We start from the raw sequence: 22,585 nt of genomic DNA, 5'->3' as shown, positions 1-22,585 counted from the left end.
ACAGTCTTTTAAGCTAGTGTTGGCTTTTTATCATTTCGTACATGTCCACCCATTCTCCTATTTGAAAATGCCTCTTAACAAAGCTTACTGGGTATTTAGTCAGTCTGCGGACTTTTTGCCATTAAGATGGTTGTGTCTCAGAATTTCGGCATTTTAAAAAAAAAATACTAAGACTGGAGCTACAGCATATTCAAAGCAACTTAAATTTAACTTTTTCCTTATTCTGATGCTTTATTAGGAAGTCATCTTCAATGCATGTAGTCGCTGAAATACCTTGAGTCTCTCCCATATAAGTCTCTACCATATGATTGACTGATTCATAATTTTGTCAAATAGCAACTGAACACAGTTTCCATTTTCTCTTGTGCATTTATTGGTGAACTCCAGTTTTTTTTTTCCTTATTCCAATGAAACAGGTTTGGTTAAGTCTCTCATTTTTTCTTACTTGGGCACAGGGAAGGGCATGTATATCCTTGCTTATCCTGAGTGATTAAATGCTGACCTGCCTGTGACGCACACCTTTCCTCTCGTCATTTGACCACTGGAGATAAGCAGTGGCCCCAGAAAACCCACAAACATTAAGCAGGTTTGAAAATGATTGGATGTCTGACTTTACAAACTCTGCCTCCTCGGAAAGTCATCAAGGTCAGCAGAAGCCTTTAAGAGGAGACCTAATTTAAATCAGGTTTACTGAAGTGGAAAAACTTGTGAAACATGCAAATCAGTGGGAGTCAGCTTGAGAATCAACCGAATACAGACTTGTAAGCAAAATCTCCACTAATGTTTTTTTAAAGCCTGCTATATGCAGTGAGTGTTATATGCTCTGCTGTCAGTAGGTGGTGGTAAACAGCTATGAATGGTGACATCCATGTGATGTATGTGAGAACAACAGAAATCAGCTTTTCTCTCTTTCTTTTTTTTTGTTCGTGGATGCAAATCATCCAAGACACATCTTCCCAAATGTTTTTGGAAAGATGTGTTTTCTTCACTAAAAAGAACTTAAGAAAAATACAACATCTGCACACATATTAGATTTTTGTTAAGCGTGTGTGCACAGCGAACGTGAACAGACAGAAGAGACGGCAAAGGCAAAATATAACTGGTATCCGTGGTTAGATTTTTATTTATTAATTGAGTAAATGAATCACATTCATCCCTTTCCCTTTAATCCATCCAATCCATTTAAAGTGATGCAATTACCTTTTACATTTTCAGTAGTTTCAGAGCTTTCCATTAGCACTGCCCCCTTTGGTCCCTTAAACCGAAAGTTATTTACAAAGACAACCCTCCACAGAAGCCACTGTAAATGTTTCCAACCGTACCGAGTGAATATTCTATATTCACAAAGGCAGTTAGGCTAAAACATTGAGTCAAAAAAAAAAAAAAAAAAAACTAAAGGATACTGACTCGCAGTCTCAACAGCAGGTGCACTGTACCCGGATCAAATCCCAACAAAACCTCAAACATTTAGTCATGATAAGAGTCTTTAGGATGGACTTACAGTTCAAACACAGGAGTTTCAGAAAACAAGGCACATATAGGTGCTCCCCTTTAAGGCTTTAAAAAAATTTTTTTTTTACAAAACATAATACAGTTTATGATTTTCCATTTAAAAAAAATGCCCCAAAATAAATTCCACACAAGCTGGCACTTTGCATTTTGGCACACAAGGACGACAGGTTTTCCTCAGGCAGAGCAACAGGTGAGTCCAAAGGGCATTCTTAGACAAACACAGCAGGTAAGAATAGATAACATTCCCGTCAAATCACTAAGCTCTCTGGGGCGAAACGTTCCTCAGTTCCAGAACTTAATGAATTCTTCAAGTCTTGTTCAGGCAGAACTCTGCTTTAAAACTGGCACCACAAGCAGGAGATATAGTTGAGAGGCAAGTGTAGTATGACAAAAAGCCCTCCTTCATTCTCTGTCTTCCTCTCACATGATGGGACATGTTAGGAAATCACCGGAGCAACGCAAATTGCAGGTGACCTTACATTCCGAGCTCTTCGTTTAGCAGCCAACATTCTTACATTTTACATAATTTGACGACTGCATACACAAGCAAAAGAATTGAACAGGAAGTAACGAGAAATAAATCCCACATAAAAATGTTGCAGTGCAGTTCGACTTTGCAGCTAATTCAAGAATTAATTATATTAATCTTCTTGACTCTTGTGCGGAACAGTCAACTCTGTAGTAAGAAATCCCAGGTTTGTAATGTCCTCCATTACTGTTGCACAGGCACTTGAATAAAACAGTCTGCTTTTTGTTGTTTTTGTTGTTTGTTTTTCTTTTAAAAGGTTCAAATAAAATTGAAATTCCCAGCAACTCTCCACTCATTCAAGCAATCAGCAGAGCAAATCAGTGGCTTAAAGTGACATTTTCAAGACCTTTCTGTTTGCCATTCCCAGTTCGATCCAATGCAGACACAAAGAGTGAGGAAATCATGGGTAACGGAAAAGCCCACAAGTGTAGTAATTGCACAAAGATCACAGAAGGTCACTTGAGTTTTCCTGGTAAAGTCTTAATTCCTCTTTCTACCACTCAAACTTCCACTGCTGGTTCCTGTCGGCCGGGTTGCACCGCCTCATCTGTGCGTCCGTGCGCCCCTCTGTCGTGCGGTAAGCTGTCACGCACATGTCTGAATGAGGGTGGTAGATGGTCCCATCCTGAAGGGAACGAAGAGAAGGGGGGCACAGAGGATAAGGTAGGATGAAAGCATCGCCTTATATGCAATGTGTGCAGAAATGGAGAGAGAGCACTTATCTGCTGGGAAAAACAACTCCTCACCTCTTTGAAATCCCATATGATGCTGGCAGGCTTTGCTTCCCCGTCCTGAGGACAGTGTCTCATTCCGATGGAGGTTTGTCCCTCAAGTACCTCGGCACACAGCTCCGTCACCGAGTTGAAACGGATCTCCTTCTGGGAAGTGTATTCAAAGTACTGAAGAAAAAAAAAAAAAGACACACTATGTAACTTTCGCAATAGCAAAAAGTATTCACATCCCTTGAACTTTTGAACACACTGTCGACATAGTGAAACATGGTGACGGTGGCATCAAGTTGAGAGGATGTTTTTTTTATTCAGAAAGAACTGCAAAGTGGATCAGAGTTCTTGTGAGGATGAATATAACCCTTAATAAAGCCTGTTATGACCAAGCATCTGAAAAATGATTCTAAAACTGATGTTCAAAATCTGACTGAGCCTGAGCTGTTTTACAATAAAAAATGTCGAATGTTTCAGGCTCAAGATGCGAACTATGTAAGCCAATATCTAAGATAGAAATTCTTGTACGACATCTCACTGGATCGACATTGAACGAGTTGAAAGGAAGCGCTTGGTGTTTATTTCAGTGCTGCATTGTTAGTCTCGTCATATTAACACTGTTACGACTGTTTTGCTGGAGCCTAATTATTTATTGGCCTTAGACAGCTAATTCCCTCTACATTTTAAATTCGTAGAGAACACTTAACTGGACGACAATTTAATTATCCAAATCAAAACACAGCAAACAAAAATAATAAAGAAAATGTAAATAAAAACCACTGACAACTGAAACCATTAAAAAATGGAATTATGATATCTCTCAAAGCAAAATTGCCCTTCAAAAAATATTGATCCTCAGAATGGAAATTATTGAGCTACTTTTAATATTCATGTTAGTAATTGAGTAGCTGCTTAATTGCTCATTGCGTCAGGCTTTACGTATGGTGTGTGTGTCTTTGTGACAAGTGAGCTCATCAGCAGTGAGAAGGGCTTGGCCCTCTCAATCAAACGGACATGAAGACAAACCCCAACTCTTCCCTCGGGTGTCATTTCAACAAACTGACCTGACGGAACAAAACGCCACGCTCCCTGGGCTTCCCTTTAAACAGAGGGTCAGGTAATCAATCTTCATACTTCCCCATCCTCCTCTTCACATCTCATCCATCTTTCAGGTGCGTCGAGGCCTGCGACGCTCATTTCCAATTAAAAGGCTCACTTTGCGGCCCGCTGTTTCTGGCTTCTGACTTGTTTATCCAGGCGGTGCCACTCGCTCTACCTGCGAGGCTCATGTGTCTTTTAAATGGAACGGGGAATGGTTCTTATGTGGGCCAGGCATGGGAGAACAGGAGGTGGTTGCTGGAGGGTTCTCAGGTTTTTATTTCACAAGGGCGCTATTCAGACATTGATTTTCAGCGCCGCATGTCTATTTGTGACTGAGGACAGCTGATGTGGTGAAGCACAATCCAAGATTTCAAGCAGGTGGTAGATATTTTTTTTTTTGTCTTATTCAAGCATTAAATAAACATGATAGACAGATAATCTGCTGCTTGGCAGGATTCAGATTAAAATCTATGTGTGAATTGATGGACTTTGGGAGTTTGAGCAGAAAACACAGATGTTCCACTTTGAGATGGGGAACAAAGAGCAACAGAGAAGGGTTAAACTAATCATTACCTGGTTGCCTCCTTGTCCATGGCAGCCAAACAGAGAAAGCTGGGCTCCAGTGGGACTGTGATCTGGAGCGTTGTAATCAAGACACTCTGATTGTAGCCCCAGGCTGCGTACCTGAACAGAAGAAAAAAAAAAAAAACAACCAATTTCCAGTAACAATAAAGAGGTGACCATGTAGACTGACTCCTGTGATTGACTCTCTACAGGCAGGTCCTACAGAGAGGCCAAACACAGAGCAAAAAACAAAATGAAATAGAAACAGGTTTCTACCTCCTGTTTGCTTGTTTCCAATCAGGACACATCTATCCAATCAACTACCTCCAAAAGCAGTTTGTCTTAATCTTTTTGTATCGCTTACAACTAGATCATGTGTAAGAAACAGTTTAAAAAGATACAAAGCTTCTGCTCAAACATGGTAAAACATATCCTGGAATAAAACAGTTGATTATCAGAGACTTACAGCCCCGTGCCAGCCTTCCCGGTCCTCAGGGACGTGTAGATCTGGGTAGATGTTCTTCAAATACCATTCAAAGCTCTTGCACTTTAGCTTGTCCCTCAGCTGCTCCCGCTGTGAGATGTCTCCGTAGTTCTCCTGTAGAGATTTAACTTTTGACTTGTATCTTTTATTGCAACTTAGTGTCTTCATCAACTCAAATTAATCTTTGATGTGATCCAAATACTTGAAGGTTTTGACCCAAAATATTCAGCTACCCACTAGAAAATTCAACATCAGATGGTATTTCGCTGCTCAGCATCAAATTATGTCCGAAATCACACATAATTAAACAAAAGCAAGTATTCATGAGAGGAAAATGCACATTTAGGGAAGGTCAAGCGGGTCTGACTGAACATAAATGTGCGTTGATCAAAAATGTGGCAAACAAAAATGGATGCCGAAATTGAAATAAAAGGCGCATCGGATAAGGCTGAGCACGATAATGCAAAATATAAGTCGTACTGGATGCGAAAAACGCTTATCAAGTTCAGCCTTGAGATTTACCAGTGGTGTGTCCACTTTTGAGAGCCACTGTGTTTAACTTTCCTGATGTTTACTATTTAAAAGAAAAAGAAAAAAAACACTGAGATCCAAAAGGCAAATATTAACATCCTGGATCTGACGGCTGAGCCGGATGATTCTACAACCACAAATATTTCAGGTCCTCGGGACAAAATGTGAAAGTGTGCAAAAAGTCGTTGGGCTCCTCCTAAACCAATTGAAACCCTCACACAACCCAGACCTTTGTTTTACCTGAGGGTGGAATGGAAAATCAATATGTTGCAGAAACACAAGGCAGATATAGCTGGTTTATTTAATATTTGAAGACAAGACTAAAAGTGAAATTCGCTGGAAGGAAAACAGTGATTAATGCACAACAACCTTCACAGTAGAGATACACGAAAAAAAACTATTTAAGTGTATTTTTCTTTTAATTTCACAGCATATTGCCGCAATTAGAAAAACACTATTTAATTTGAGTATGTCTGTTTGATTTAAAAGACAAAAAACAAGATCTATAAAATGGCCATAGTCATTTCTATGAAGTTTTAAATTGTAGTCAATAACTTTCTGTTTTCCCAAGGGTTCAGATACAAAGAAAATTAAAAAAAAAAACATCTTTACCACAAGTTCCAGTCATTTTTTAAAACTGGTTAAGTGCTTTTTATTCATTTTTGTCTCTTGTAGAACTCTACATGTCAACATCCCGCATATTCACTGGAATAGTCAAAGGGCACCAAGAATGCATGTGGAAAATCCTGCAAAGTTGTTCTCTGACTGATGGAATAATTGCACCCAATGAAAGTTATGCAGCTATTATTACCACACCAATCAGAACCAATGGCACGTTTAGAGCTCCTTTTACAAACAGCAGGAGATCAAGTCTAGCACTGCTGTGTTCAATCTCCCCTGACCAGGTAATTTATTGTTTGATCAAAGATCCCCAACATCAATAATATATGTTTTTTTCAGAAAGGTGTAATTGAGATTCATGAATTTTTCATGTCGCCCAACTCTGAGACCTGAGAGCCACCACACACACACACACGCACACACACCCCCACACACACACCTGCGCGCGCCCAGGCAGATATCCAGGCCTGACCCGGTGAGGCAGACAGGGTGAGATCACATGTTGGCCGGTGAATTATATCAAATTAAACATCAAAATCTGACGTCAAGTTTAAGCCACTTTCAGCGGAACATTAACATGCTGCTAGAAAGTAGATAGAGGATCGCTTGGAGCCTTCTATCCATTAACAGCTGAACAAATATTAGCTAAAGTTTAAATATTATAAGGCGATATGTTAGAAATATTTTGAATTTGAGCGTCAGACCTTTCTGGCTGGAGGGTTCCTGTTGTAGAAGTGCTGCTTGTAGGAGCCCATCCAAACCTCTGCGGCCCGTACAGTATTCTGGAGGAAGTTGGGTCGTGCGTATGGGGCCTTTTTAGGAACACATGGCCAACGTGGGAACAGGGATGGATCTCCAGACTGCCACCACACTGCCACACCTGTGGGTGCCAGAAAAAAAAGACAATGTAGTCGAAAATAGCTCTCGGTTCATTCTAAAATTATTATAATTTAACATAAATTTAATCTTTTTATTTTTTTTAGTATCTTTGTCTATTTTTATTTTATTCACAATCACTTAGATTATAAACATTGTACAATTTTTTTTTTTTTATTATTGGAATTAGATATGTCTCCAGATCCTCCTGTGATCAGAAGCCGAATCGGCTGCTTTCCAGCTCAAAATCTTGAAATACAAAAACTGCCTGACTTGCATTGGAACGCAGTGAGATCCTGTAGTGATAAATTCTTCTGAACAAATGTGAACAAACCGCCCCTGCTTTGGTATTTTATTGATGTTTGCTACTTGAAAAAGCATCAAAAAAACAAACAAAATAAAAGACTCGAAATGAAAAGCCTAAATAACTTCTCAATAGCATCATTATTGTTTGTTTATAACCAAATGGGCAAAATCGCAGTCATTTCAGCAGGCTTTTTTCACTGCGCTTTGTTGTTCTTTAACACTGCAGAATAGAGCCAAAAAACCAATTCAAATAACATTAAATATGCATAGCAACAAGTCCCAGAGGGTGGCATTAAATTCTTCACATACATATCACCTCACTCATTCATCTTCACAGCGAGAGAGGATACGTCCACAATTTCACAAGCAGTCTGAAATCTTTATTTCTCAGGCTGACTCATGCATTTCAAAAGCAAAGCAAAATTATAAAGCCATTACTTTCAGAGGCCAGACCTCACTGTGATCTAAAACTAACATGAATCTTTCTAACACCAACGCAGCACTGACTGTTAGTGTTCATACTGATGAATCATGGACTTACAATTGAAACCAGGAGTCTGCATGCATGCACTATATAAAACGAGACACAATCAAGTCATTCGCACTACTTGAGATTCAATCAGAATAAAGTTTTCCCTGTCTTAGGTCAGTTAAGATTAGCAAAGGAGGCGTTTTCAGTTTTATTTTTTGTTGTTTTCTTCATATTTAGAAGTTTAGTTGCAAAAATTATCTTTTCATTGCCTTTACAACAGTTTGCTGGACTTTTGACTCTTTCTTCCAGATGGCACAAATGGAACTGAAGTAGGTTTTTAGACTACCTTGCTTGTACAACTATTTTTTTTAGCTCTGCCCAAAAAGTGCTTGTGCTTGCAACTTCAAGACATGAACATACTTTGGGTACAATTAGCTGACTGAGAATAGGAAAAGTTAAGTTTGAAATAACGTCAGACAGGAAGCAAAACGTTCCAACTGGTTTCAGCTGTATTCATCGATAAAGACAGTCCTCACTCTTAAATAGCAATTGTTGTTTACACTGTGACCTAGAAAACATAACTCACTCTGAAAGAAAGCTCCAGGTTTTCTCCTCCCACACCTCCATGCCCATGTCATATGTGCCAAGGTATTCAAAAAGGCTTTGCTTACAGCAAATAATCCACCTGCCATAGTTGGAGACCTGTTAGGAGACAGATATTTTTTTTGTGCATAATAATAATAAAAAAAAAGTTAGTACTGTGTGCTTCCTTGAGGTTTCAAAAAGCAGATCTCTGCCTTTTTTTGTATGCTGCTGGGGCAAAATAATTATGTATGCAAGTATTAGCCTTTGAAAGGCCCCATGCTCGATCTAACCTGATGGGCTCAATGCGAGACTTTCGCTTCTGGCGTTCCGCTTCAGGAACAGAGTGCCACTGAAAGGTGAGTCTCCAGTCAAAGCCTCCAATCATCGGCTCGTCTGTCTGCATGTAAAACTCAAAGTTGTTCCAGTCAATGGTGTCAATCACAGGGCAGACGATGGTGCTGGCGTTCTGAGCAATCCTACATGGCATGACAAGAAAATACAATTTTGGTTTAGAAAATAGTTCAATAATTTGTCTTTAGACTTCTCTTCAAGATACAACTCAACTTATTTGGTTACCTTTCCAGCAGGGGCTCGATCCAGCCTGGGACACACTCACAGTGGCAATCGAGAAATGTCAGGACATCCCCCGTAGCGTAGGTGGCGCCAATGAGACGTGCACGTACCAGCCCTTCCCTTTTGTTCGTGCGAATGAGCCGCACACGTTCCAGATTACTGATGTATTCAGCAAGCTGGGATTTCAGGTAGCCTGTTAAAACAAAACACCCGGTCTATCATTAATTTCACTTCTTTTTATGCTACTTGTTTTTTGAGGTTTTTTTTAAACACCAACTTTAACTGTCGCATTTAATTGGTAGATGATTGATACACTTCTGTCTCTTACTGGTAAGGAACCCCAACAAAGCAATTTCAAAAAGCACAAAGTACCACAAAACAATGTTTTAAATTCTCATTATTCGTTTGTATTTTGCTTCTAAATAGACACATTTTCTGCAGAATATTAAACCAGTTTTGACCAAAAGTTTTTCTGGCTTTCTGATTATCTGTTTTTTTTTATTGCTTTTTCTTTATTCTTTCACATGCTTTTTTTTTTTTTTTTTTAATATACCTGACTCTTTTTAGAAATGTTTACTTTTGTCTCAAAAGACATTTAAGCAAATCTACAAATTGTTTAAGCAACCAGTTATTTTAAAGTAATTCTCTAGTGACATTAGGGGTCCCCTGTCACCCCAAGATGCTTAAAAGAAGTCAATGGATCCATGAGGACACCAGACAGGGCAATTAAGGGGTTTAGGGAAAAAATGGGTCTTTGCCAAGCTATCTGCCATCACAAGCATAAAACTTATCAATTTCTTTGATCTTAGGAGCTTTTTTGGAGCAACAATATGTTACAAATATGTTACAACAAAGAAAACACAAAAACAGTAAATCTCCAAAGCACTTTAAATCTTCAAAAAAAACTATTAGAAAGCCTGGAAAATAATCAATCAATTCCAATTTAATACTGCGAAGAAGTCAACTTTAGTACAAGAAACTTCAAAATTGCCTCCTTCATCATCATTCATGCTTCCATGAGCTGTTTCACCTCATCCAAACTGAGCCAACAAGAAATTTGTACATGTCAAAAAGCTCAAGACTCAAGAGCTAAGAACTAATCCTAGATGATTTTTTTTAAAATACCACCAACTCCACTTGCTACATACTTGTCACATGGAATGAGACTTGTGCGCCAATACTGATTTAAAAAATAAACTTGAAAGAGTTATTGGGGATATTTATTTTTCTTGGTCATCTGTGCGAAAATAGAATTAAGCCAAAACATTAAGATTCGCCCGGTTTGGTTGGGTGGAAAACTGAAGAAAAAGTATTTAATGTATGAGTCAATTTCTCCCTGCAGTAAATTTTCTGATTCTGGAGAGGCGTGACTAGCACTCAGCTTGGCAACATCGGTTAGAGGGGCGGAAACGATGTCATAGTGGCTCAGAGCTCCCTGAAGTCATCATTATGGTGTAATGTCTCCGACAGACTAGACCAGCTGGGTTCTAATACTAATTCCATTAGGACAGACAGACATCCAGCTCTTCCTATCCAGTTTCGGACATGAAGTCGGATCATTCCCAGAGTTAGCGCATGTCTGCTGAAAGCAGATATTCCACTCACTGATGAAATCTGTGTGAGGAAGCTAAAAGCTCTGCAAAGGCCAGAGTACACTTGCACTGAAAAGCAATTATATCTCAGAAACTCCACCCCAGGTCAAGAATACTCACACTTGAAAGTTTGAACTATTTCGCACTGTGTTGTTGTCGTAGATTTGACCTGATATTGGAGACGGCTATCAAAACAAAACCACACATTTGCACAAGCATGAAACCAAGGAACGGGGCAAGTCGAGGCTGGAGCAAAATAAATAACTCTGCAAAAGCTGCTCAGTTCAAATATGCACCACGGCATGTTTTTAATGCCCTACTCTACAACTCATTCTCATTAAAAATATGTTTATTGACTTCTACCAGAAGTTAGTCTGGTAGTTACGTTTGGAATTGATAGAACCTTGTAAAAATGTCAGTGTCAGCCATTTAGAAATGGCGCTAAAGACAAACACACTTTACATTTTTTGGATTTTTTTTTTTTTTGTTGCTCAAAACGTTATTTCTTTCCATCCCACAATTACAAGGTATTTACATGCATAACATTTGTGGTTGTGATTTGACAATATGTGAAAGTGTTTAGGAGTGTTGAAGACTTTTGCAAGACAGTGTATGCAGAAGCATTTCATTTGGAGCTGCTACTTGAACACCGGCATCTCAGTCAGCAAAACAACCTGGTGGTTTGTTGAGAGTTTCAGACCTCTGTCACTGAAGTCATCAATTAGTATGATCTCCTTCAAGAGGATGGCAGGCGTGGTCTCCAGCACGCTGTGAATTGTCCTCAGCAGAGTGGACCAGGCCTCATTGTAGAAGGCGATGATCACAGAGGTGGTGGGTAAATGTCGGTAGTCAAACTTCTTAGTCCGGCATCTGAGGTACGCATGTGGAGAGGAAGACAGAGTTTATATAAACTATAATATATACATCTTCAGAGTGTATTTACAAAGTATCTGCACTCTCCTTTTTTCCCCCCCTTTTCTTTTTAATGTGTTTGCTTGCGAGAAGATGTCTGGTCTTAACCCAGATGGCAGTCATTAAAACTATAAGGAGTTGCAGAAACGTGGATGGGCGGTAAGCAACATACCACACCGGTACTTTGGGAGAGAGAAAGGGAATGAGCGCAAACAGAGCGATGAAAAGAGTCAGGAAGATCAGAGGGAGCGGGAATAAAACCGAATCGATTAAAAAAAAAATAATAATGATAAACGTGAAATGATTTAATTGGAAAGATCAGAGAATGAGAACAAAGTGAGGGATTTGGAAAGAAAACTGAAGTTTTACTATCTGTTTTATGTATGTGATATGATACAAGAGTTTAAGGCACTCATAAAGACTAAAAGAAGCTGGAGGATAACTTACTAACCAATTAACACATAAAATTGTAACAAATAATTAATCAAACACCAAGAGACTGCTTTAAGTTGTAAAGAGGTGACAGCAGTTGTAAAATTGTTGCATGCAAAAAAAAAAAAAAAAAAAAAAAAAAAAAAAACCCTCCAGCTTTCCACTTTTTGTGCATATAAGCAGTAAATAATTTACATTCTTATTAAATGTTGTTGTCTACACCAAGCAGGCTGCTGTATGAGCAGACTGGGCTGTTTTTCAGCATTGGCATGCCAGAACATATTCTAGCAGACATCCACCTCAAAAGGTAAATGCTAAGCAGTAAGTAATGCTAAATGGGACCATGACAGCAGCATTTGCTGCTTCTCATGCACAAGAGGCATTATGACTTTTAAAGGTCAGAGTTTTTGTATTCTACCACTTTATAGGTAGAATCAATCTCAGCAGGTTCAGCAGGTAAAAAATACAACTGATAAATTTGGTCTTAACATTATAAATTGAGCACCTTTTAGGGCAAAGACTAATAAGTATTGCCTTTCAAAGCCTTTAAGCGGTCCAAACAGTTATTCATTCATCCATTTTCTCCTACTTAATTCAGGATTGTGTTATAAGGCTGAACTAATTAAACAAAGTAATTGTGATGAATTGATTATTATTGTTGATGTTAGAATTATTATTTTTACTTGCAGATGCATCCTTTGCTACAAATCATCAAGCTAAAATAATGCCTTTTCCATTTGACAAAATAAAAAAATGGATTTTCATGGGTTGGTTAAAGGAAACATTCTGCAGAATGTGCCAATTGTTAACATGATTTACATGATTAATTGAGAATTTTTCAAAATAATCAGTAGAATAATTAATTGCAGCTATAAAAATAGTACATACGTCAGATTTTTTTTTCATTATTTCCAAGAACTATTTAAGCAGTTTCAGCTTAGTTGTATAATAATATCATTTTACAAAGTGCTAATAAGAAATCAGTTCAGCTACTGTCCCAAGACGAGCCTGAAAAACAAGTTTAGCTTTTTTAAACACAGCCCAGGGACTAATTGTGTATTCTGTCACGTCCACAAAGAAATCTTATGAGTCTATCGGGAACTCTGACAAGCCGAAACTATACACCACCTATACATGCTAATTCTCTTCAGACGCATCTCTTCTACTACCCGACCCGCATCAGGTACTCAAATATGTATTAAAACTCTGACAAGGGATAAAAGTGCACCTGCCAAATGGTAAGTCAGCAGTTTCTCAGGACATGAGTCATTCTTTGTTCGAGAGAGATTGTTTCTCCCAGGACTGCTGCTTGTTTGACAGAGATATCTCTCGTATCAGCGCTATCTCCAAGTTAAGCACAGTGTGAATTGAACCTCCCACATTGTTTCCTCAAACTGATGAGGAGAAAGAAAAAGAAATGTTTCTTTTCAGTCCATTTTTTGGGTTATACAAGTATCACAGTGGAGCAGGGGGTTTATTTCTTTTTCACTGAGGCCAACACTGTTTAAAAGATTTGGGGAGGTTAGATCTAAGTATAACAGAAACTCTACCATCCATTCCATCTACATCTGGCTTTCATTAGCGACAGAAGCCAGCGCAGAAAGGCGGAAGCACATGCGGAAGGGGAAATTCCTAATGAAAGGTGTTGCACTCTGTGTTTTATCACAGATGTCGAGCTAAGAATAGCTGAGGATGGGGACAACCTTGAACCAAACTTCAGAAACTTCTGTGCTACATCTCAGGAGCCTGCAGCATTGTTTCAATCTGTCAATGAAAAACCGATTCCAGTGAAAGCCAGGTCTGGCCATAGGCAAAAGAACCCCTTGCCATCATACAGCGTCTTCTCTGGCCTGGGGAACCGAGGCCAATTAAACTTACACCAGGAATGTTTAAAAATGCAGTAGTTTGATTTCATCAGCAGAGGTAAACCAGTTTCCTAGCTGATTTTGAATTTTCAGTTGTTTTAAAGCCTGTTAATAATTTCAGGACTTCAGCAGCAGCAGTAGTAATAGTAGTAGAGTTTCCACTATTAAATCTAAAGATTTTAAATCACAGACTGTTTGAAAGCTCAAGTAACAAAAGGTAACAGCTCTGATGGATTTTCTTCAGTTTTTCTGTCTGTTACCTGATGAAAGTTTTGCTTTCTCTCAATCTTCACTCACAGCCTGAATGAACAGCAATCATGTCTCAAGATGTAATAAAAAAGAAGGTTTAATTTAAGCTGACAATTATTGAATGAAGTCAGACTTTACTGACAACTCAATAATTTATGCTGTCTTGTCTGGGGTCCATTTCATAGATATGTTTGCATTAACACTGCTAGAAAGTGGGCACCTTGCAGGAAGTGGGCACCTTGATGAAATTCTCATAAAACCTTATGAAAAGGTCAACTTTACCTGCGTTTAGTCCTACGTATCCCTCATATTCACTCTGTGGGCAACATTTCAAATTTAGAAGCGATTCTGGTATTTTAACCTACTCACTCATTCATTCTGTGGTCCTGGATGTGCCGATGGAGGGAGATTTTGTCGCTGACGTAAATGTTAATGGCGTATCGCTCCACACTCTCCTCTTCCTGTTTCTTCTCTTCAGGACTGAGGTTGAGGTGAGTGGCCCGGCCCCACTCCCCCGGCGCATTGGCGTCTGCTGGAGGCTTAATATAGACGGGCCTGGCCAGCTGCCCGTCTATCCCGCTCTCTTCTAAAGCCAGCTGCCTGGCCTGGAGGTTTTGCTCCTCCTCATCTTCTTCTGTAGAGGAAGACGATGGGAAAGACGCTCGCTCCAGCAGAAGATACCCCAGCCACAGCAGCCACAGCAAGAGGCCGGCCTTGGCCAACACGGCCAGCTTTCTGGAGCAGCGCCCCCTCATGACGGCGAGCACCACAGAGGTACCGTGACGGGCTGAACTTTAGGGTGTCCGTATGGACACGACCATCTGAAGGAAAGGAGAGAAGAAGAAAAAAGCTGAATGAAAATATTTTACACACATTTATTACACTTGACAAATGTGGAAAAACAGATAAAAGAACAAAACACATTTTCCCCAGAAAGATTAGGTCTCTTTCTAATTTCACACACGCCTTGGGGACACAGCTCAACTCGAGCCAACCAGCAGTAATCAACATCAACATCATAAACGTAATCGCGCGCTCGGGGCAGGACTAAAGTGCTCATTAAGTAGAAATTGCACAGATGGAAAAGGCTGAATGATGGTGGAGACTACAGCGATGCGGCGAACAAATCGGGTGTGCGATACACCCCAATGAGAAATAGTGTTTGCCAGCCTGATGAACTTCATTATATTGATGTAGCTAGAACCACAGGACCTCACAGCAAGGCTCCACAAAAAGAGGTAGAAAAAAGCACAGTTTTGATCTTTCACCTAAGGTTTCTAATCATCCTTTTCAAGCTTTCCCCAGGGATCATTAAGCGGCTCTTATTCCTATTCATGTCAGCGTCTTTACTAAAAGTACTAAACAGGCTTTAAGTCGCTTACGAAAAAGCTCTGACGTTTTGTTTTGCTGGGGTTTTTTTTCCATTTGAAACTGTCCACAAGATCTATGAAAAGATTTTGACTAAACTCGTTATTTGCTTGTTTGAATTTGAGTAAAGATTTGGAAAACCACAACAGATTTTTTTTTGTTTATGAAATTTATCTGCTAGATTTTTATCCAAAATTTCACTTCCACTACATCGAAGGATGGCATGGAGTGTTTTCCCACATATTTACTCCTGTTTGGTGTATCAAACCGGACGGACATTTGATGTTTGTGACCAAAAAAAACTCAGCTTAGTCTCTCCTAACCAAAAGCTAAGACTGTACATGTATGAAAATTCAAGAAAGTAGCTATTTTCATGCACACACCAACTGATTTAGGCAGCTCAAAATATGTTTGCCTAACTGCAATGGCATGTTCTCCTGTCTTTCTCATTTTTAAGAGTGTGTGAGACAAAACAGCTATGTCACATCATGTTTATGTGCCTCTTAGAAACTATGAAAAAAATAAAAAGATTCGCTTCCAGCTTTATTTAAGATATTGTAATGGCCGCCAGAACATTCTAAGACAAAAGATTGCAGTTTCAGCCTCTCCAACTCTTTTCTTTTGAAATGCAACACAATCTCGCAAATCCGACAGCCTTATTGTGCCAGAGCTAAGCGAGGCCTTTGTTTGAATTCAGATTTTAAAAAACTGAACCTCGTGTGGCGTTTCCCTTTTAGTTCTCTCCCACAGAGCCGAAAAGTAAAGCTGCATAAAAAATATTTGCAAAAGGACAAATCTTGTTTGCTAATTAAAAGCAGGATTACCTTGAGTTTGTGAAACACAGAGTAATTTTAAATATCCACGCCTGATGGCTGAGCTTAATGTACCAAAGTGTAAAAGAAGGTTGTAAAAAAAGAAAACAAAATGGCCCATTTAGTTGGTTGACACTGAACTGAAAGTAATCACATAATTGGCTTGCATTAATATTAAAGCAGGTCGACATTTACTGTTGCGCTAACCACTGCCAGGCAGGCTTAGTGGTAGTACTGATGCATACACAGCACAAGCCAAACGTGCTTCCCTTTTTGCACACAAGAGCCCAGCGGTTTCCTATTTCCACAAGAGACAAATTAAATAGTCCGAATTGTTTGCTTTGTTGTGGTTTCAAACTAAAAGCGGCAATTAGAATGAAAATTGTAAGGCTGCTACGGGAGCGCCGGTTGAACCGTGATACAAACGAAGCTTGATTTTCTCTCAGTCCTCTAAGGCGGCAGCGCAGCCCTTTCACTCCAGTCTGGACTCTGGCCAGAGGACTCTGGACTCCTGAGGTTGCAAAATGGAGACGCCTGCAAACAAAACCCTCTTTTATTGGCCGTCCATCACACCTTCCATCCTCTCCGTGAATCTGATAGCCACACCGGGGAGCTTTTTGTAAGAAAGTAGCAGGATGCAGCTTTAATCCTGACCCACTTTTCTGGGGTTGGGGGGGATTTTGTTAGGAAGGTCAGAAAACCGGGTAGATGTGTGTTCACGTTTGCACTCGCTTCCAGCGATGAGAGAAACTGAAGGCCTTGATTTTGGATTTTGCAACATGACATTATAGAAAATCCCCACCACGCGCACACTCGATACACCAGCTTTTCCTAGTTAACCTGGAATGAACAGCATGTGTGGCACATGAAACGTCTATGGCTCATTTATCCTTCAGTCAAGAGGAGAAAGACAAACAGCTCTGAAAGGCTTTATATCCGTGAAGAAAAGTACCAGTGGAACAGGTTGCACGATCAGCAGCTGACAGGAAGGCATGTGTCCCTCACACCCTGACTGACCTGTTTCCTTTTTTGCTTCTTTTTTTTTAAAGACTTTTGGAGAAATAGATTACAGATTTTTTTTTTGACAACACAAACAAGTCAGACCTGATTACGTTCTGCCTCAATATATTAAGACTATCAAACTCTAGTGAATAAATATGCTGAATAAAGTGACTCTTTTCTTAAAGAGATTAAAATCAGCCCAAACAAAGAGGTGATCCATAAATTCATTCAAGGTAAGTTTGAGCTCCGTCTTGCAAGCCCAGCACCTATCTAATCATGCGGTCACGCTCCTTCTGTCTCTTGCTTATTTCTGCTGCGCTGCAATAGATTAAAGCGGGACGTGGTAGAGGAAGAAGAGGAAGAGAAAGGCAGCCGAAACGATGAGAGTCCAGCTGCGGTCTCGACAAACAGCTCAGCAACAGGTCCAGAGATCTGTCAGACTAAATCACTGTTACGATCCCAATTTGTCCGAGTCCCGGGGAGGGTTGGGTGGGGGGTGAAGTGATGAGAAAACTTTAACTGTTCCGTCACGTCAACGATCGTAAGAAGATCGTGAGCAGAAGTGATGCGGAAGCGAAACGTTTCATCTAGAGTTTGCAAAAGTCCTTCAGGGCTATTTCCAGCAACGCTTCACTTCTTCCCGCACGCTCTTCCACTGCTAAACGTCATAACTTGGCGAAAGAAAACAGAAGAAGAAGAAGTTCAACGACGTCAAGAGGGAAACTTGTAGCAAACTGAATATAATGAAGGTGACAGTAGGGAAGAGGGGAGTGGGGGGGGGGGAGGTAAGTTCAAAGCAGACGGGCTCAGCTTACCTTCTCGACCGGGTTACATTTCTCAGTAAGTCCCGAAGTCGCTGAGGCCGTTTTTCTGTCCGCCTGCCTGCGGTCGTCTTCCAGTTAAACCGCTGGCGTGCAGATGTCAGCATACCCACATCCTCTCCTCCGAACTGGGCTCTCCTGCTCTCCCTGACCTGCCTGAGGCGAAAGGCTCGCGAAGTCCACACAGGTTCCGATGTGACCTTTCAAAATAAAAGCCTAATTGTGGCGACATTGACCCTGAGCAGTAATTGATTTTTTTAACTGTAAATATTTAGTAGTAACATTACAGGGGATGTATTATTATTATTATTATTATTATTATTATTATTATTATTATTATTATTATTATTATTATTATTATTATTATTATTATTGACTCAAAGCTCATGTATATATGTCAGACATTTTCCTGTCCAATTTAAGCGAGAAACACAAATTTGCCAGGAGAAACAAAACGTGCAATAAACTCATAGAGCAACTTCTACACATTCATACACATTACATATAGGCTATACATATAAATACACAAATCTAACTTTGCATGCTGATGTACACATGCTGAACACATACATTTGATATTATCATATAGGCTACAAGCAATAAAATGATTAAAAGTACTTTAAAAGTAGAAAATATTCCTAGGCTTATATTTATAATTTCAGATACATCGTGTTTACTGTAACTGATGTAGTTGTGAACTGAAGGACAGTGAAACCTCAAAGTCAATCCAATGATGCTTCAAAACGTCTCTGATTATTAAGAAGGAGAAAATAACGTTAAAGTTAATTGAGCATCTGAGAAAAAAAATTACTATATCTTTTTCCAAAAGCAATCAAAGTAAGATAAGTTTGTACAATGTTCCATGGACAACGTTCAATGAAAGGTATGTGACAGTGTTTATCAAACTCCCATTCATTCTTTTGTAGGAAAGAAATGCTCTCAAGAAGGATTTACCAAGGGCTTTTTTAGTTGTAGCCAATATTTCTGGCCTATCATTGATTATTTGTGAGTCTGCTTCAATTTGTTGAACGATGTCTTACATTTTAACAACTGATTTGTCTTTTGCCACTTTCCTGCATTCTTATTGTAACTGAGCTACTGATATTTGTTGTTCTAGGTCTCATAATTCAGGCCATGTTGTAAATATTTGCATTTAATTTGTTGAATGTGAGTGCACTGTTTTGATCATCACCATGGTCAACTTTTATTTCTTGAGTTGTATTCCAGCCTACATGGTTTTGAGCTAATCGTATATTTGTGCCTCTTTCTGAACAAATTTCAGAAATAGAGAGAAAAAAATATCTCATCATACTTTACCCAAAGTCATGATTGAAGCATTGCTATTTATAATCATTTTATAATCCCCCCTCCTGCCATTTCTAACAAACAAAGTATAGAAGTAACCTTTTTGTACCTCGCTTCCTGTGGTGCCAGCTTTAGTTAAGTTAACTTGACAGGAGGGGAACTGCAGCCAAGTAGCTGTTGCCTTTGCTTTTAATTACAACTTCAAAGATCTTTTTCTATTTATTCAATCATTGAATTTATTCATTTTCATTGAGCCACAGAATTTTAAGCTCATTCCGATGGTTTGGAGATAAACAAACAAAAAATTCCAACCAGTTTAAACAGAACAAAAGTATCTATTTTTCAAAAACACACTGGGACGTCAACTGAATGACAAAAAATGGTTGAGCCAGTTTTGCAGCTATGTGGTTGTCAATTGTTTTCTATATTAACTGAGACCATTACAGGCCTTGTGTAATGGATTACGATTAGTGCTGCATAATGCACTGCAGGTAGAAGCAGGACGGATGTGTACCTACGCATGTTTTGTTCAGGTCAAAGACTATATTCCTATCTGCAGCCATAGTAAGCTAGAATGTCATCAAAAAGTCTAAATTTATTATTTCGCATGTTCAGATCCAAGTGCAAATAAGACTTAGGATTCATTATGCACAGGGATATATGTATTGTTGTTTTTTTACATGGATTTTACATATTCTCCCTGTGCATGTGTGGGTTCCCATAGTTCAAAAACATGCATGTTGGATTCATTGGTCTCTCTAAATTAGAATATAATTGAGTGCATTTTTGCTTGGTTGTTTTGCCTCAGTTTTCCCATGTGATGAGTTAAATTTAAGTGGCAGCTTCAGAGTTAAAGTATAAGGCTTGATTCAAGCTGACTAACTCAGACTCTTTTTTCAGATTCTCCCTTGACACTTGCAGTATTACCAGCTTGTTATTTGCTTGGGGATTTTTTGTCTGTTTGTTTATTTGTGTGTTTTCTTGGTTCGCTGTAAAAGTAATAACACACATTACCATGCACAGTCATCCCTATATGTTTGCCATTGTAAGCTGAGTTTGTTTTCCCGTACTCCCTAGCTCCTGCTCAGACTGGACCGTGCTTGCAGACAGCGTGCCATGTGTCAGTGCAGGCTGTTGTTCGGCAAACACCTGTGTCGCTTGGTACCCTGCCAATATCTTGTATTCTTTCAACTCTTTCCTGCTCCTCCTTTTTCTTCCCAAATTGAAACCAGTTTTAATTATTCTCTGTGAGATCATCCACATGACGGGGAAATGCAGACGGACTTACTCTGGGAAGTTTAAATACGTGCACATATGAAAATTATTCACTGTCAGCATTGGTCATTTTTGAATGTTTTTGTTGACATTTTAAAAAATTTGACAAGATCGTAGCGTGAATAAGCTTCTTGTTGTATTTTATTGTGCAAGTTAACGTCAAATCTTTTACAACAAATCCAGAGATCTCCAGTTGAGCTGATCTGAAAAGCAGCAACAGTCTGTGTTTGATCTGGTGCCATCAAAGCTTAAGGACCAGATGGAACAGTTCAAGCAAAGAGCGCCATCTAGTGAAAATATAGCCGGTCCGACTGTTACTGCACATGAGTAATAGATTATGACATTCATGGAAATAAGTCAAGCTGACGAGAGACGTCGATAAATGGCAGCCTTATGCATGCTGGTGGTTATATTTCCCCTGGGGACCATCAGAAAACTGATCTGCCAGACAGACACCAGTCTCGGCCCTGAATCACTGCAGGAGGGGTATCTTCTCATCCCATCTGAAAATGGGATTAGAAACTAAAACAGATCAGGCCTATTTTCTGTTGCAGATGTCCAATTTATTTAACCGAGTGATTTAACCTTCCAAGACTCGACGCTGACATTCATCCTGGGTTTAGTGAGTGCAGACTTGTGCTGAGTGATGGTGAAACGAGCGATGTGTGGATGAACTTAAGCTGTCCTCTGTGTCTGACGTTCATTTACTCTCTGCATGCAATAAATCAGTGAGAGAGGAGGAGGGGGTCACATTGATGGGACAGGCTCATTTTAATGTAATAGAGATGGATCTCTGCCTCTCGCTCTCTTTTAGCTTATAAATTAGCCACCACTGTTGACTCCCCCCCCATTGGCGACGCTTATAGGTCTCTTTATGTCCTTGGTGATGAGATGAGTAATTGTCATTACACAGGCTGGTCACTTATTCACTTTTTTTTTGTGATGTAGGTGGAGGAAATATCCATCATTATTACATTGAATTGCTACAGGACCGCTTAACATATTGCAGCATAAGTAGTGTGTTCAGCTTCTGTCTGTATCCATGAGTGGTTTAGACTGAGGCACTCGGAGGAGGAGAGGAGTGGAAAGTTAAAGGCAAGCAAGGAAATTGGAAAACAGAACCTCAAGGCCAGAAGGGCATCATAGATAAGATGTTCTGTTAAGAAGACAAATCTGTTCTCCTCAGATCCTGGTGTTAAGATGACCCTTTTATCATTTGAGGGCTGTTGTGCAAACCTTTTTCAGATGGCGGTCTGCTTGTGCTCCAATTTCACTGTTTCGGTCCAGCTTCTCTTGTTTGGTGTCTGATGAGGTGTTTTGGTCAGGTCAGCACTTGTTACATTAAAATCTTCAGCGTCTGATGTCAGGACATTATTCAGTAGGTCAACCGAAGGCAGTGCATTATTGTAAAGTGGAAGAAAAATGAAAATACAGCCACTTACACCTAAATAAAATAGAACCAAATTCTACTCCTGTCTGTAATTTATTACGACATAAGTTCAGTCAGATCGAGCTGTTCCTTGATTTGTTAGAGATTAATGATCAACATCATTCAGAGCAAGACGCAGGACAGACAGGCCAAAGATAAAGTTATTAAAATGCTTAAAGCAATTCAAGGCAATATGCCCAAGTCTTGAACATCACGCAGTTTGCTGGCAATCTGCGTAATGCTCATGGCACCACTGCAAATCTACCTAGACATGTCTGACTACATAAGCTGATAGGTCAGGCAAGGCAGGGACTGTGGTAGCTCTGGAGAAACTGCACAGATTCCCAATTCAGGTGGAAATAATGTGTGTGTGTGTCCCAGAAATCTTCCCCTCACAGAAACGTGCAAAGAAGAAAGTTGCTATTCACAGAAAGCAATAAGAAATCTTGTTTGCGGCTTAGTACACAGCTTGCGCACAGCAAACACGTTGAAGGAGGTAATCTGGATTAACATAAACAATCTGAGATCCAGTCACATCAAATTGATAACTTCAAGAAAAGCTTTCCATATTTTGTATTCAATGATTTAAACATTGTCATCTTCACTACACAGACCATTTTAACTTTGGAAAACAACAAAAACAAGCT

General features: G+C 39.5%; 1 protein-coding gene across 1 annotated transcript; it reads right to left on the bottom strand.

Moving 5' to 3' along the window:
- Nucleotides 1–1,147: 1,147 nt before the first annotated feature.
- On the bottom strand, nucleotides 1,148–18,101 carry LOC129357688 (polypeptide N-acetylgalactosaminyltransferase 4-like). The gene is given in 14 exon segments (XM_055026762.1): nucleotides 1,148–2,666; nucleotides 2,788–2,940; nucleotides 4,438–4,548; nucleotides 4,895–5,026; nucleotides 6,769–6,887; nucleotides 6,890–6,944; nucleotides 8,305–8,333; nucleotides 8,336–8,380; nucleotides 8,383–8,420; nucleotides 8,594–8,779; nucleotides 8,880–9,069; nucleotides 11,169–11,338; nucleotides 14,296–14,747; nucleotides 17,924–18,101. Coding segments are annotated over 13 exon segments (1,746 nt in total). The 5' UTR covers nucleotides 14,682–14,747; nucleotides 17,924–18,101; the 3' UTR covers nucleotides 1,148–2,534.
- Nucleotides 18,102–22,585: the final 4,484 nt, after the last annotated feature.

Source organism: Poeciliopsis prolifica, unplaced genomic scaffold, assembly GCF_027474105.1.
Source record: "Poeciliopsis prolifica strain line A6 unplaced genomic scaffold, Auburn_PproV2 SCAFFOLD282, whole genome shotgun sequence".
NCBI classification, from domain to species: Eukaryota; Metazoa; Chordata; class Actinopteri; order Cyprinodontiformes; family Poeciliidae; genus Poeciliopsis; species Poeciliopsis prolifica.
This window is presented reverse-complemented; position numbering and strand designations above follow the sequence as displayed.